At 40.7% G+C, this 15,467-nt stretch overlaps 1 protein-coding gene across 3 annotated transcripts in view; it reads left to right on the top strand.

Moving 5' to 3' along the window:
* The window catches only part of MFSD14B (major facilitator superfamily domain containing 14B), a 41,935-nt gene extending 26,867 nt beyond the window's left edge, over window positions 1-15,068 (top strand). For 2 of the 3 annotated variants that reach the window (XM_083464955.1, XM_083464957.1), the window contains 4 exons: window positions 1,861-1,973; window positions 3,742-3,839; window positions 6,171-6,328; window positions 13,546-15,068. In XM_083464955.1, coding sequence (XP_083321081.1) covers window positions 1,861-1,973; window positions 3,742-3,839; window positions 6,171-6,328; window positions 13,546-13,749 — 573 coding nt within the window. In that variant the 3' untranslated portion in view covers window positions 13,750-15,068. Of the gene's footprint in view, window positions 1-1,860; window positions 1,974-3,741; window positions 3,840-6,170; window positions 6,329-11,740; window positions 11,762-13,545 lie in introns of those variants that run through there. The other variant, XM_083464956.1, reaches the window with a different exon arrangement.
* Window positions 15,069-15,467: the final 399 nt, after the last annotated feature.

The following is a 15,467-nucleotide window of genomic DNA, read 5'->3' as shown; positions in this document are numbered from 1 at the left end:
TTAAGGTTGTTACATTTCCAGCACCTTTTCAACATGCAAGAACTTCTAGCTACAATAGAATGGTGTGCTTGTTTAAAGTTTGATGCAGACAGGGAAAACATTTTTTTACTCCAGGTCTGAACAACATTGATACACTTAGGGTCCTTATTAAAAAGTTTAAAAGTGCTAACAATCCTGGGATAATAAAATGGTATTTGGCCTGGTGCGGGAAAGGTATCTGACTGGTTTCCTGGAGAACATTTTTAAGCTGGAGTTCTGCTACTCAGAAGTCCTCTCCCTCTCCTTTTCATATGAGTTGCTTGTATTGTATAGTATAAATGCTCTACCAAATGTCTGCCTTGTCTGCCTTGGGTAGTAAGACTCATTTAGGGCCGAGAGCTGCACACACAATTTGACATCTGTTTGATGTGAGGCTGCCTTAAGAGCCTGCCCTCCCCTAGATCCCCTGCATAGTTAGGGATTAGCAGTCCAGAACTGAAGAGAATGCGGTCATAAAAATGGGATGGGGGATGAAATTGCAGTGGTTGGGAGTGCCAGAAAGGAAGGATGCACATGAATACTGATGAAATCATTTTTCCAATTAACTATTGGAGGAAGCGCTAGGGAAGGGGTGGGGAACATTTTGCTGCCAGTGGGTCCCAGATCTTCCCATTGGGCCAAATTTGATAGGAGTTCCGGGCCAGCCACCTGTCCATCCCTTGATATTATTATGATGTCAGGTGATGTGCTTTGAAGTCCCAACAGTCGCAACAAGCAAGTGATTTTAAAGGCAAAGTGTTTTTCCAGCCATCCCTCCACCCCATCACCTCCTGTTTGTGGATGCTTTCAGACAACCCCTGTGGTCTGTTGCAAAGAACTCTGCAGGTTTTAACCCCTACTCATCTGCTAATGAGAGAATCTTACTATCTATCCTTTACTGAGAGCAGGATATGCAGCCAGTGCTGGATTTAACCCTGTTTTCCTGCCAATCAGCTTATGTCGCCAGTCATGTCAGTTGATGAGTGAATGGTGGGCATGTTTTGGGGAAAATGGATCCACAGCCCAGATTGGATCCCTTAGCTCATGGGTAGGCAAACTTAAGGCCCAGGGTCCGGATCCGGCCCAGTCGCCTTCTAAATCGGCCTGCGGACGGTCCGGGAATCAGCGTGTTTTTACATGAGTAGAATGTGTCCTTTTATTTAAAATGCATCTCTGGGTTATTTGTGGGGCATAGGAATTCATTCATTCCCCCCCCCCAAATGCCCCCCCCCACAAGGTCTGAGGGACAGTGGACCGGCCCCTTGCAGAAAAAGTTTGCTGGCCCCTGGCAAGTCACAAATGGCCTGCAGGGCACCCCTGAGCTACGGTGACAGTTCAGAATGTGCATTTTTGAGTAGGAAATCCCCAGTTCAAATTTTGCCTTGGCTGTGGTTTCACTGGGTAGAATTAAAGCCCTTACTTCTTTTGAGTAGATACTCATACGGCTGCACTGTAAGTGATTAATTTGAAGCTTTGTGCTTCTAACAGTATCTTGTTTAAAAAATGTATGTACAGTGGTACCTCGGGTTACATATGCTCCAGGTTACATACGCTTCAGGTTACAGACTCCGCTAACCCAGAAATAGTACCTCGGGTTAAGAACTTTGCTTCAGGATGAGAACAGAAATCGTGCTCCGGCGGCGCGGCGGAGCAGGAGGCCCCATTAGCTAAAGTGGTGCTTCAGGTTAAGAACAGTTTCAGGTTAAGAACGGACGTCCGGAACGAATTAAGTACTTAACCCAAGGTACCACTGTATTGGTAATTAAATGTTTTTTTATTATAAATATACAGAGAACTATCCAATTGTAAAGCTTTTCCCTACATTATTATCTTTTTTTATAGACTGTTTTTCTCAGTATCCTAATGAGGTCTATAGGAAACAAAAATACTGTGCTCCTTGGCCTTGGCTTTCAGATGTTCCAGCTGGCTTGGTATGGATTTGGTTCCCAACCTTGGTAAGTGCAGTAATTGCAGAATAGCCATCTCTCTGCCTGCTTGCTTCAGTGCTCTTTCTAATTCTTTTACTCTTGGGTGTGCTTTTATCTTTCAAATTGCTGCAAGTCACCTTGGGTCCCTGTTTGGGCTGGCAGTGGGATCAGTAATGGCAATGTACAAATTAATAAAAAAAATTAATAAAAAATCGGGTTTTTCCCCGAGTGCTGATCTGAACTTTCTAGACCAGTATTCCTCAGCCTTTTCATATCTGAAAATCCTTAGTCCCCGTGTGCATTCGCCGACCTACTTCTTAAATCTTTTCATAGGGCAGTATCCCGTAAAGTAATTCCATTAGCTCAATAACTTCTGGCTGTGCAGTGGAACTTCCCCTTCCTTTCCTGCCCTCTCCCTAGATTCCTTCCACTCGCTCTCCAGATCTGCTCTGGAGGGTTGGAGGAAAACCCAGAACAGATTTAGTGGATATGCAGGGAGCGATACTAATGAATCTACTTCATTGGATAATAAACCCCTATATTTGTATGGTGGTAGAGCTCTTTAGCTTTAGTTGGATCAGAGACTGGATTACATTAGATAATAATGACATTCTAGACTTGGAGGGATGGAACAACAGATACGGCTGGCATGCCTATCTAATTTACAATAAAGTGGCAGTGCATAAAGAATTTCTGAGTCATGTAATTAGATATTCATTATATAAGGTCTGGGTGAGACATAGAAGGTTGTTAGAACCGAAAACCCCATGGTGGGTTTGACCATTGGAAGTGATATCGGTCAAAAAGAAAAACACAACAGGAAGATTGGCGACATACCAGCATTTCCTAAAGGAGGAGCAGGGCCAATTAAAATTAAGACCATACGAAGAGGTGACCCAATACTGCACCACATGGTTACAATATCATCAAATTGCCCAAATACTTAATCAGGACAAAGCTCTTGTGGCCCTCTTTTAGTCTGGCTGCAATGAGTGGGGTCCCAAGCCACACACTGAAAAGCATTGTGTTAAGACTAATGGATAAATATTTCCGTTCCTTTAGCCATTATATTGATTTCCACCTAACTTGCAAGTTCACTTTGTTGCCACACTTCTTTGTGAGTGTTTCATACTGGTCTGATTCATGTCTGCTTTTTAACTTCAGATAATGTACAACTACTGTCCAGTTTTGCTTTGCTATGCTGTATTTTTACCCGAAGGCTCTTGCTTGTAGATGATAAGATTCTTTATACAGGCATTGGCATTCCTGTAGAGTATGTTATACTCACTGGCTGTAGCAATTATTTACCGTATTTTTCCGTGTAGAAGACTCCCCCATGTATAAGACGCTCCCTATTTTGGGGGACTCCAAATTAAGAAAACACCCGCTCATCACTACCTGTGTCTAAGACGAACCCGAATTTCAAACCTAATTTTTTGGTAAAAAAACCCGTAGTCTTATACACGGAAAAATACGGTACTTAGCCACAGTTATTGTGCAAAATGAGCACCACCTTCTGAGTACTATGGACTCTGCTAGCAGCCGCTACTGGTGTGGGGAAACATGCTAACTGATGGTCCTGATCCATTTCAGTGCTGCTAAAAAAACACAGCTAGTGGGATAATAAACTTCCCCTGGAATGTTGCAAACCCTCATGGCAACTGTACCATGTAGTCTGACTACAATTCTAACGCTTCCAACAAGGTACCCCAATAGCTGGAGAGCTAGTTTTTGCTTCTGCATAGCTCCTTCGTTACAAGTGACATAATGGCTTTGCTTTGTGTCTTGCTCTCAGGATGATGTGGGCAGCTGGAGCCGTAGCATCCATGTCAAGCATTACGTTCCCAGCAATCAGCGCTCTTGTGTCACGAAATGCAGACTCAGACCAACAAGGTGAGTACAGTGATTTTGTTTTTCATAGAATTGTAGAGTCGGAAGGGACCCCGTGGGTCATCTAGTCCAGGGGTCAGCAACATTTTTCAGCAGAGGGCGAGCCCACTGTCCCTCAGACCTTGTGGTGGGCCGGACTATATTTTGAAAAAAATAATGGACGAATTCCTATGCCCCACAAATAACCCAGAGATGCATTTTACAGAAAAGCACACATTCTACTCATATAAAAACACGCTGATTCCCGGACCGTCCGCGGGCCAGATTTAGAAGGTGATTGGGCCACACCCGGCCCCCGGGCCTTAGGCTGCCTACCCCAGATCTAGTCCAACCCCCTAGAATGCACAAATATGTAGTGGTCCCATAAGGGGATCAAACCAGCAACCATGGCGGTATCAGTCCCATGCTCCTATGTTCTAGGAAACCATGTTCTGTGAAGCATCTTCCATAGAGCTATTTTCTTTCCAACACCAGCATGCAAACATTTACCTGTGCTTCACAAAACAATTTGCTTTTGGATGTTCACAGTACTCTAGACAAAGTAAGTGGTGGTATTATTGATCTTCACAAATGATGATTCTTTTTTTATGCGGAAGACACACAATTTTACCCTGGTCTTTGACACCTGAGACACATGTTTACAGGACCGGCTTAATTCCTGTAACACTAATTCATTTTAACTGTTTATAATTTTATAATCTGCTCTGAGGACCTGCTCTGAGGACAGGTAATAATAATAACAAGTATAATAGTACACAGACTTTGGTACAATTTCCATGGAAGGTTGATTGTGGTAGATTATTTTTCTCTTCCAAAAGTACTTTGACCGTAGCTGAGCCTTGTTTCCAGAACTGTTCAGTATTAGTGATGACTAATTAAAATATACTCTTTGCAAATTTGGTCTCACAGGGCCAGCAGGAATGTGAGAATCTTGCAGTTGGTTATCCCAGCCTCTTTCTTGGCCCAGTTGCAGGCTCTGTGTGAGAGATTATCTGAACAGGACATACAGATTTGGTTCCCTTTCCTGTGTAGGATATCTACAGTTTTTGCTGATTTGCCCAGAATGGGGCTAAATTTGTTGGCATTAACTTGAGAAAATATGACCTTTTAAAAGTAATTTGAGTGGGTAAGTGCAAGTTACAGCCGAAGAAATCCCAAAGTTCTTCCTCTTTTTTCAATTAAGAATCCTTTGAAGTATTTTTTAGCAGTTAGGAAGTTGATGTTAACACCCTCTAGTGGTGTTTTGAACATGTGACAGGTGAGTGTTTCTCAAACAGTGGATCAGGACTCACCAGAGAGCCTTAGGCCACTTTTTGGTGGGCCTCTGTGCCACTGTTTGCCCAGTGCCTCCACACTTGCCTGCCCCATCTGCTCACTATGCCACACAGCCTTTTAATCAGACCAGTTCTGACTCATTTCATGCTAAGTAAAGGTGGTTGGGAGACAGAAGTTTAGGGAAGGGCGATGGAAGGAAGGTCTGTCTTGAGCAGCGATGGCTGGAGGAGGTGTTGAAGGAAATAAGATACAGATAAAAGATAAATCTTTATTATAATTATTCAGAAATAAACCGGGAATAGAAATGAAAGGGTTAAGAAACAAAAGCAGTAATAGGTGGAAGAAGTGATCGTAAAAGGACCCAGAGAGGAGGGATGCAAGGAATGGTGAGGTCTTGGGCTGCAACTGGGGGTGGGAAAGGTACAAGTTGAATGTTAAAGGAGACTGGGAGAAGGAATGACAGGAGATGCGTGTGTGAATATTTTTGAGCAATATGTAGAGATGGGAAGGGGAAGGCCTCTGCATCAGCAAATTCTGCCTAAAATGAGGCAGCTAGGTGACAAGACTGACCGAGCAAGTGTCTGTATTTAGCCTGAGGGAAACTGTAGTCCGAGGTATGGAGGACATTGCCACAAGGAAAATGCTATAGCAAAGAATTTTATGTTTTCCAAAGATTAAATGTGGGCAATAGAAAGTGATGCCAGCCAGCTGATTATGCCAAACTCCACTTCCGTCGACCACCATTTTGCGGTTCATTCATCTCTTGCACTGCCATTTTGTGTTTGGTGGGCTTCAGTAAAATTTGAGAACCCCTGGATCAGAACTTTCCTCTTCCTTCATTGAAACAAGTAGACTAATTCAGTCATTTTGGAACAAGGAAAGTTCAGTTTATCCTCCTTAAACTATTTTATTGAAACTGATCAGTTTGAAATAAGGCCAGCCTGCAGGATAGCCTGAAGGTACAGTGATTAAACAGTAAGCTTTCCAGTTTTTGCATCATTTTAGAACGGGAGTCAAGCTCATGGAAATTATTTCTCCTGTTCTCTTGCTCTTTTACAGGTGTTGTCCAGGGGATAATAACTGGAATCAGAGGCCTTTGCAATGGTCTTGGTCCTGCTCTCTTTGGCTTCATATTCTTTCTGTTCCATGTGGAGCTCACCGAGTTGGCGCCTGTCCCGGATCCTGATAAAAAAGCAATGCAGGATCCAAGCGATGAGGTAAATTATTGTAAATCGTAACTTTTAATAGTGCTTGATCAAGGCACCCCACTTATTTGTGATGTTAAATTTCCTGGTAAGAACCCATGCTGTTCATATTACTATTAGACTTGTTAGTCACTTGTTAAATAAGTCAAGCGACTTAGAACATATTTTAAACATTTTAAAATAACATTGTGACATTGATACATCCACACAGAAACACATACATAGCAGGTGAACCTCATGTTACATATGCTTTCCTTGCTGTATTTAGGTACCGAGTAAAAGTCTACGTAACATTTCACATAATGAAATCTTCTGGCATCCAACTATATACAAGATAACCATTTTTAGGCTACATGTCTTCTTAGAGGGTGAAACATGGAGTAAATCTACAACTGGAATATCGCTTGATGGGTCTGCCAGTAGTTGGATATGATTTCCTTGCAGTGTTGTACAGCTGTGGCAAGTTACACACCACAAATTTCTCCTCTTCCACTACTTAACAAAACAATTCTGTACCCAACCGCTTCTATTTAAAAACCTATTTTTTGAAATCTCTTTAAAATAGTGCCAGTTGAGCATACAGTCCATTCAGGTTGTAAATGCTTGGTTTTTACAACTGTAAATGAGACCCTCTGCTTAAAATACACAGCACCTCCTTGAAGAACAAACTACCGGAACCAGTTAAATGATTATTCCCCATGAATTGTACACAGCGAAACCATTGCATAAGCAGAACAGCATCTGTTCATGTGGTGGAACTTCTCTCTCCACCCTGCAAAAAATTGCTCTGGCATTGCTCTATTTTGTCCAGTCACTCCTGAAATTATTGTGAAGGTTGCCTTGCTTTTTGAAAAAAATGCCTGTTGCGACATTGGAACTTCCTTATGTACATGGAATTAACAGCAACGGTGGCTGAGTTTTTGTCAATAGTATCTCTTAGAGTGGTGATTTAGCGGGAAGAAACTCCAATGAAAATCCTCGCTACTGCATTTTTTACATGGCTGTTTTTGTATATATTTTCAAATTTTATATATGGATGTTTTATGATGGCCCATATTTGTAATGCCTAATAAAGTTTTGGCGAAGTAAGTATGTACATGGAATGCTTTCACAGTACAGTGGTACCTCTAGTTACGAACTTAATTCGTTCCGGAGGTCCGTTCTTAACCTGAAACTGTTCTTAACTAGAGGTGTGCTTTCGCTAATGAGGCCTCTTGCTGCTGCCACTGCCCCGCCGGCACACAATTTCCGTTCTCATCCTGGGGCAAAGTTCTCAACTCGAGGTAACTCTTCCAGGTTAGCGGAGTTTGTAACCTGAAGTGTTTGTAACCTGAGGCGTTTGTAACTCGAGGTACCACTGTACTCCAAAACTGCCTCTTCTGAGATTGCATTCAGTTCCATGAAAGAAATGATTCTTTAACGGTGCTATTGGGAGACTTTAATGCCGTCCCGATATTGGGAATGGATAGACAAACGGAAAAGGGAAAACATAAAAAAGGGAAGTTACCGAATTCATTCCAAGATTTAGAAGAAAATATGGATTTAATAGATGCATGGAGGTACAAGCACCCAACAGAAAAACAATTCACTTTCTTCTCTGAAGTACACCAAAGTTGGGGCAGAATAGACCAAATATGGATCTCAAGGGTCCTTACTTTAAGGACCACAAAATGCGAGATACATCCAAGAACCTTTTCTGACCACAACTCGTTAACATTAGAAATAAAAGGGGCAACCCAGGGAGGCTTTAGATGGAGATTGAATGAATGGCTATTAGATGATGATGAGGTTATTGAGAAAGCCAAGGTCACTTTAAAGGAGTACTTTGACCTTAACCTTAACACTGGAACAAGCATAGAAGTGGTGTGGGACGCTAGTAAGGCGGTCTTAAGAGGCCTTTTTATCCAGCAAAACAATTACAAGAAAAAAATAAGACAGCAAAAGAAGGATGAAATTCTGAAACAGCTTAAGGAGAATGAGAAAAAGCTAATAGTAAACCCAAAAGATGAACAAAGTCTTCAAACAATAAAATTATTACAATGTTAACGAATCAAGAGATCGAAGGTAAAATAAAGATAATGAGGCAAAGATATTTCGAGTCAGCGAACAAAACCGGAAAATTTTTAGCGTGGCAATTAAGGAAAAAACAAAAACAGAATGTGATAAATAAAATAATGGTAGGGGATGAACTGATAGCGGACCCAAAAAGAATACAAAAAAACTTCCTCAATTTCTACGAGCTGTTGTATAAGAAAGATGAAGAAGACCCAATCCAAATAGAACAGTATTTAGAGAACTGTAAAGGGAAGACCATCACAGAAGAAGAAAGACATCAACTAAATAGACCCATAAACATGGAGGAGATCCAAAATGCGATGAAAAAAATGAAACTGGGGAAGGCGCCAGGGCCGGATGGCTTATCGGCCAAATATTATAAATTTCTGGGGAATCAACTGTCAACCGCGCTATGTGATACTATGAATAACATTCTGAGAGGAGGGAAAATACCTGAGTCTTGGAGAGAAGCCTTTATAACATTAATTCCCAAGCCAGATACAGATAAATTGAATATTAAGAACTACAGGCCAATATCCCTGTTAAATAATGACTATAAAATCTACGCCGACATTATGGCAAGCAGACTGAAAAAGTACTTAGCAAATTTAATTCACAAAGACCAAGCGGGGTTTTTACCTAACAGATTTCTGAAAGATAACGTGAGGCACGTTATCGATTTAATAGAATATCTGGAGATTAAAAATGAGATACCTGCAGCTTTAATCTTTATAGACGCAGAAAAGGCGTTCGACAACGTCTCTTGGTCGTTCTTGTTAAAAACCATGGAAAGGGCAGGGATAGAGGGCGAATTCCTGAAAGGAATACAGGCGATATATTCAAACCAATTTGCCAAGCTGGTTATAAATAACAATCTTACAAGTAGATTTAAAATTGAGAAAGGAACGAGGCAGGGGTGCCCCCTCTCCCCACTCTTGTTCATAATGGTTTTGGAAATTCTGGCAAATAAGATAAGATCAAAGCCAGAGATACAAGGGATCAAAATAGGTTCAAAAGAGTACAAACTAAAAGCCTACGCGGATGACTTGATATTAACCTTGGGAGAACCGCAAGAAAGCATCAACAAAGCCCTGGAAACATTAGAGGAATATGGGAGATTTTCGGGTTTCAAATTAAATAAAGCAAAAACAAAGATGCTGACAAAAAATTTGGATAATGATGAAAAGGAGAAATTAGAGAGGAAATTCGGAATTAAAGTGGTTAGAAAAGTAAAATACCTAGGAATTTGGCTTACATCGAGAAATATAAATTTAATCGAAGACAATTATTCGGCAACATGGAACAAAGTTAAAAAAGACTTGGACGTGTGGAGCAGAGTTAAACTCTCTTGGCTGGGCAGGATGGAAGCTATAAAAATGAATATATTACCCAAGATGCTGTTCTTATTTCAAAACATTCCAGTCATAAGAGGACCCAAATTATTTAAAGAATGGCAAAAAACCCTCTCGAGGTTTATATGGCAAGGCAGAAGGCCTAGAATTAGATTCAAACTGCTTACAGACAGAAAGGAGAGAGGAGGACTTGCTGTCCCTAACCTGAGACTCTATTATGAAGCAGCTTGTTTGTGTTGGGTCAAAGATTGGATAATCTTGGAGAATACTGACCTATTGGACCTAGAAGGAGTGGACAATAGGTATGGCTGGCATGCCTACCTTTGGTTAAACAAAGCGAAGGTACATAAAGGATTCACGAATCACATTATCAGAGGCCCCCTTTATGAAGTCTGGGAAAAAAATAAAAAACTGTTAGAGTGGAAAACACCGTGGTGGCTGTCCCCTACAGATATTGTACTAATTAAGAAGATAAATTCGGAAGAACAAACATTGACATACGAAGATTTACTAATAAGATCTCAAGATAGTTGGAGATTAAGACCATATGAGGAGTTGAAGGAGAAGCTGAAGGACTGGTTTCAATACCACCAGATTAATGCATTATGGACGGAAGATAAAAAATTAGGAATGAATGAAAAAAAATCTAAATTTCAAATTGAAGTAATTGAAAGTAAATCCAAGTTATTATCTAAAATGTATAACATTTTATTAGAATGGGACACAAAGGATGAAGAAATTAAAGAAGTCATGGTTAAATGGGCGATAGACCTAGGGCATAACATTGAATATGAAAAATGGTCAAAACTTTGGAATGAGGGAATAAAATTTACGGCAAGCGCTGCAATTAGAGAAAATCTAGAAAAAATGGTTTACAGGTGGTACTTAACACCGGAAAAACTAAACAGGATGTACAAGACTGGCAATAAGGAATGTTGGAGATGTAAAATAAAAGAAGGCAGTTTTATACACATGTGGTGGACATGTGAGGAAGTAAAAAAATTTTGGAACCAGATATATGATGAATTAAAAAAAATATTTAAATACACATTTCCTAAAGAGCCTGAGGCCTTCCTGTTGGGGATGGTGGGAAAAGAAATAAGGGATAAAGATAAAACCTTGTTTCAATATTCAACAGCAGCGGCCAGAATGTTAATCGTCCAAAATTGGAAAAACACAAACTTACCAACAGTAAAGGATTGGCAATCAAAACTATATGGCTTCATTGAATTGGCAAAGATGACACAAAGAATTAGAAATCAAAAAAATGCAAAGTTAAATGAGGAATGGATTAAATTTTCAGCTTATATGGAAGGCAATTTTAGAAACTTACCAACTATAGCAGGTATAATATAAAACTTTCGATGTGCAAACTAAAAACCAACACCAGTTGTAAAGTATAATGTATAAAAATGAAAACCCAAAACCAGTACGGAAGGAAGTAGATGCTGAATGTTAAGTGTTGTATGTAAACTTTCTGGTGCGTATTTGTTCTTTTTGTGTCTTGTTTGGCTTTTGTGATTTTACTATGTTCCGTGTATTTTCTTATTTTCTTTTTTTCTTTTTTACTTTCTTTTTTTTGTAAATTTCTTCTTTGTATTTAAATTTAATATAAAAAAAAGGAAAAAAAAGAAAGAAATGATTCTTTAGATAATGCCCATATCCTTTATGAACTAAGGCTGAAAGTTTTTGAGAAATACAATACTGAGACTGAACGTTTATTTTGCAATTTGTGTTTGTCGACTATGTTTAATGGGCATTTCATTGTACCCGCCCACCCAGCCTCATCACCACAGTTAATCTATATTTATGTAGTTTACTCTTTGCTTGTGTGCTTGGGGTGCTTTGTAACAGGGTTGTCAGAATTTCCACAAGGTTATGGCCGATTAAGCACCTCCGTTGATAGTCCTGTATTTTCGATAATTTGCGTTTTGTGCTGTATGCACTGCTGAAGCCTGCGACAAAGGCTCTCGAGCGAAACATTTTACAAGTGCCTGAGTTTCATATTCTTCATCAGGGCTGATACGGGTGTAATCCTTTTACACTGCAGTACTGGACATGTCTACTCAAAAGTAAGTCCGATCAAGTTGAGCAGCTGGGTAGGCGGGCATGCTTGAGTTTAATCCCGTGGTTCAGACAGCCACTCTCAATTGTGGACCAGCTTCTCCCTTGCAGGTTCTGGACAGGCAATCTTGCATGTTTCAGCTGCCTCCTTGAGCAGGCTCTTCTCAGCCTTCAAGCCAAGGTGAGACACAAACGTGGGTTGTTTTCTGATTAACTTGGATGGTATTTGAAACCCCACTTCTAAGTGCTGCCTCCACTGTACATGACATCAGGCAAGAGATCTCAGCCCTCTTCTGAGTCAGGGAGGATGCGGGGCAGTGGAAACCACAAATATTTGAGTAGATGCCGAGGCCAGCCGAAATCTCTGGTCTCCTAGCTTTACAGTGGTGCCTCGCAAGACGAAAAGAATCCATTCCACGAGTCTCTTTGTCTTGCGGTTTTTTTCGTCTTGCGAAGCAAGCCCATTAGCGGATTAGCGCTATTAGCGGCTTAGCGAGCTTAGCGGATCAGCTGATAAGCGGTTTAGCGGCTTAGCGGATCAGCTGATAAGCGGCTTAGCGGCTTAGCGGATCAGCTGATAAGTGGCTTAGAGGATCAGCTGATAAGCGGCTTAGCGGATCAGCTGATAAGCAGCTTAGGATCGGCTGATAAGCGGCTTAGCGGCTTGGGAAAAGGGGGGGGGGAGGGAAAAAACCCCGCAGGAACTCGCAAGACATTTTCGTCTTGCGAAGCAAGCCCATAGGGAAATTCGTCTTGTGAAGCACCTCCAAAACGGAAAACCCTTTCGTCTAGCGGGTTTTCCGTCTTGCGAGGCATTCGTCTTGCGGGGCACCACTGTACTTTTTTGTTTTGCCAATATATATTCCAATACAGTGGTACCTCGGGTTAAGTACTTAATTCATTCCGGAGGTCCGTTCTTAACCTGAAACTGTTCTTAACCTGAAGCACCACTTTAGCTAATGGGGCCTCCTGCTGCTGCTCCCGCACTGCCACCACGCAATTTCTGTTTTCATCCTGAAGTAAAGTTCTTAACCCGAGGTACTATTTCTGGGTTAGCGGAGTGTGTAACCTGAAGCGTATGTAACCTGAAGCGTCTGTAACCCGAGGCGTATGTAACCCGAGGTACCACAGTATACATTCCAGTATATATTCCAATATATTTAGTTAGTACTCTCTTTTTTCCCCTTAATAATTTTTTATTATTTTCTTTACACAGTCATTCTTACAATACGTTATTCAACATATAAACCTTTTTGCTATGCTGAGCTTGCGACTTCCCTCCTTCCCTTTTACATCTTATCTACATTGTAGGAATTACTTCAATCCTGCTAATGCATTTTAAGTTTTTACAGTTCTCCTTTAAGTATACAATAAATTTACTCCAATTATCTTGGAATTTCTGATTGTCCTGATCCCGAATCCTGCTGGTCAGTTTGGCTAACTCCGCGTAATCCATCATTTTCGCCTGCCACTCCGCAATAGTAGGAATGGTCTCCTAGCCTTACTAAGGTATACTACAAACAGGTGTCACCCAAGCTTTATTCCTTACCCAATCCTTGTGTCCTTGAAGTTGGATTTCCGCCGCATCGTCTGCAGCCATGAGCCCTACGTTACTCTGCTCTCCTTGGTAAATCAGTTCATCAATCTGACTAAAAACTGATATCTGTAGGCAAATAGGAATGCTTGGACCCAGCTTTGCACAGCCCGAGTTATTCCCCGTAAGCCTGTTCATTCTGGCTCCTTTCTCTCTCTCTGCAGAGTTCGATTATTCCTGGCCCGCCATTCCTGTTTGGAGCATGTGCAGTCCTCCTCGCTTTTCTGGTTGCCTTATTCATCCCCGAGCACAGTAAAGCCAGCAGCACCAGAAAGCACACCAACAGCATCAGCAGCATACAGAGCACCAACCCCGACCGAGGCAGCGACGAGGACATTGAGCCATTGCTGCAGGACAGCAGCGTGTGAGAGCTAGATTTTCCTAATGTTCATATAGTCTGCAAGCAAGCAAAACCCACGCACTGAGCTCTGAATCCAGAGCAGGACTGGAGTGAGCTTTTGATTTGTCAGAAGCTTTGCACATTTCACTCACCTAAGGTTTGCTATGTTGGTGTCCATGGATGTCCCGTCGGGACGGATTTAACCACTTTTCTTTTTTTTCTAAAAAAAAAAAAAAAAGAATTCAACGCAGTTATTTTTCTGTATCTGATTTGGAAATGCTATCAAGCCCCACACCGGACAGAATATGGAATACACACAGTATCTTGGAAAACCTTCAAACAAAGTGGAACTTACTGAGTACACAGATTCACTGTGAGCAGACCAATCAGAGAAAAGTTACTTCTACTGACGGATAAAGATAGCAAAAACCCTTCGCCATTATGTTCCTACATTTCTAATTAATAGGCTGCCTGGTAAATTGAATATTGTGTTAGAAGTGTTAAGAGAATTTCAGCCGTTGAATATAGATTTGGGTTTTGGTTTTTTTGGAAGTCTTCAACCCTCATTCCCAAGGACTCTTAACCCGTATGTCAGGAGCTCCTTTGGAAACCTTAAAAGGGCACATGTACTTTCATTGATGGTTAGTAATGCTCACTGAACTAGGTAGCACTACCAATGTAGCCAGTTTTGACATAGAGGCTAATTAACTGGATGCTGAGGCAATTTACATTTACTTGTGTGTATTTATTGCATCATCTATCACTTTTTATCTGCCGTATGAAGCACTCCCTCTCCTGTTAATTTCACTCCTGCCTTAACTGCTACTTAGTGTGCATTTGTTACCAACTCTTATTTAGCCATCATATCAAACTTTGGAAGAATTTCCTGGGCTATAATTATGAGATGCCTCTCCCAAAGAGGCCCTAAAGATGGTTTAGTTTCTACAGAGTATCATGTTATAATTTTTAGAGACATTTTATTAAATTGCACAGATTTCTATGTATTTTGCGGCAGTGGAAATGGACCATCACACACACAAAAACTAACCAAGTACTCTTAAGAATGTTTTATATGTATTGAATATATGTAGATATTTGTAAGAAGTTTTACTTTTTCCAGATAAGGTACTGTGTAAATCTTGTATTTATAAATGTAATGATGGTGATGGATATACAGCTTTTATAAAGGATTGTGTAATGACTGAACAAAATAAATCTATATATATATATTTTGAAACTTGTTCCGCCTTAAGCAAAGATAACAAACCTTTTGTACTATGCAGTTTGGTTTTTAAGTTAAAAAGCTTCCTAATGCACAATAAATTTGCAACCTATGCTATATACCTACTACAAGCGTGGTTTTATTTTTATTCCATATATTTTCTTCCAATACTGAAGCTGAGTTTGAATTATTTGTAGCACATTCTTGGCTAATGCGTTACTGCATATCAGTCTGGGGAAACCCAGCCAGATGGGTGGGGTATAAGTAATTAATAATAATAATAACAATAACAACAACAATAACAGTAATTTATCATCTTCACCCTGAACCTCTTTTCTCCCTACACCCCTATGATGGCATCTGTAAGAATGAGCCAGTCACAACTGCTTTGCTAGTAACAATTGTTCCCTTCACACTTTTGTTCAGCATAACTAGTATCAGGTAAACAGGGGATCTCAGAGCTGTCAGTGAGCTTTCCCAAGACGAAAGCAAGATTGTGTAGGTCTCTCAGTATAAGTGAGGTC

This window comes from Podarcis liolepis (genome assembly GCF_965112155.1).
Source record: "Podarcis liolepis genome assembly, chromosome: 11".
Classification (NCBI taxonomy): domain Eukaryota; kingdom Metazoa; phylum Chordata; class Lepidosauria; order Squamata; family Lacertidae; genus Podarcis; species Podarcis liolepis.
This window is presented reverse-complemented; position numbering and strand designations above follow the sequence as displayed.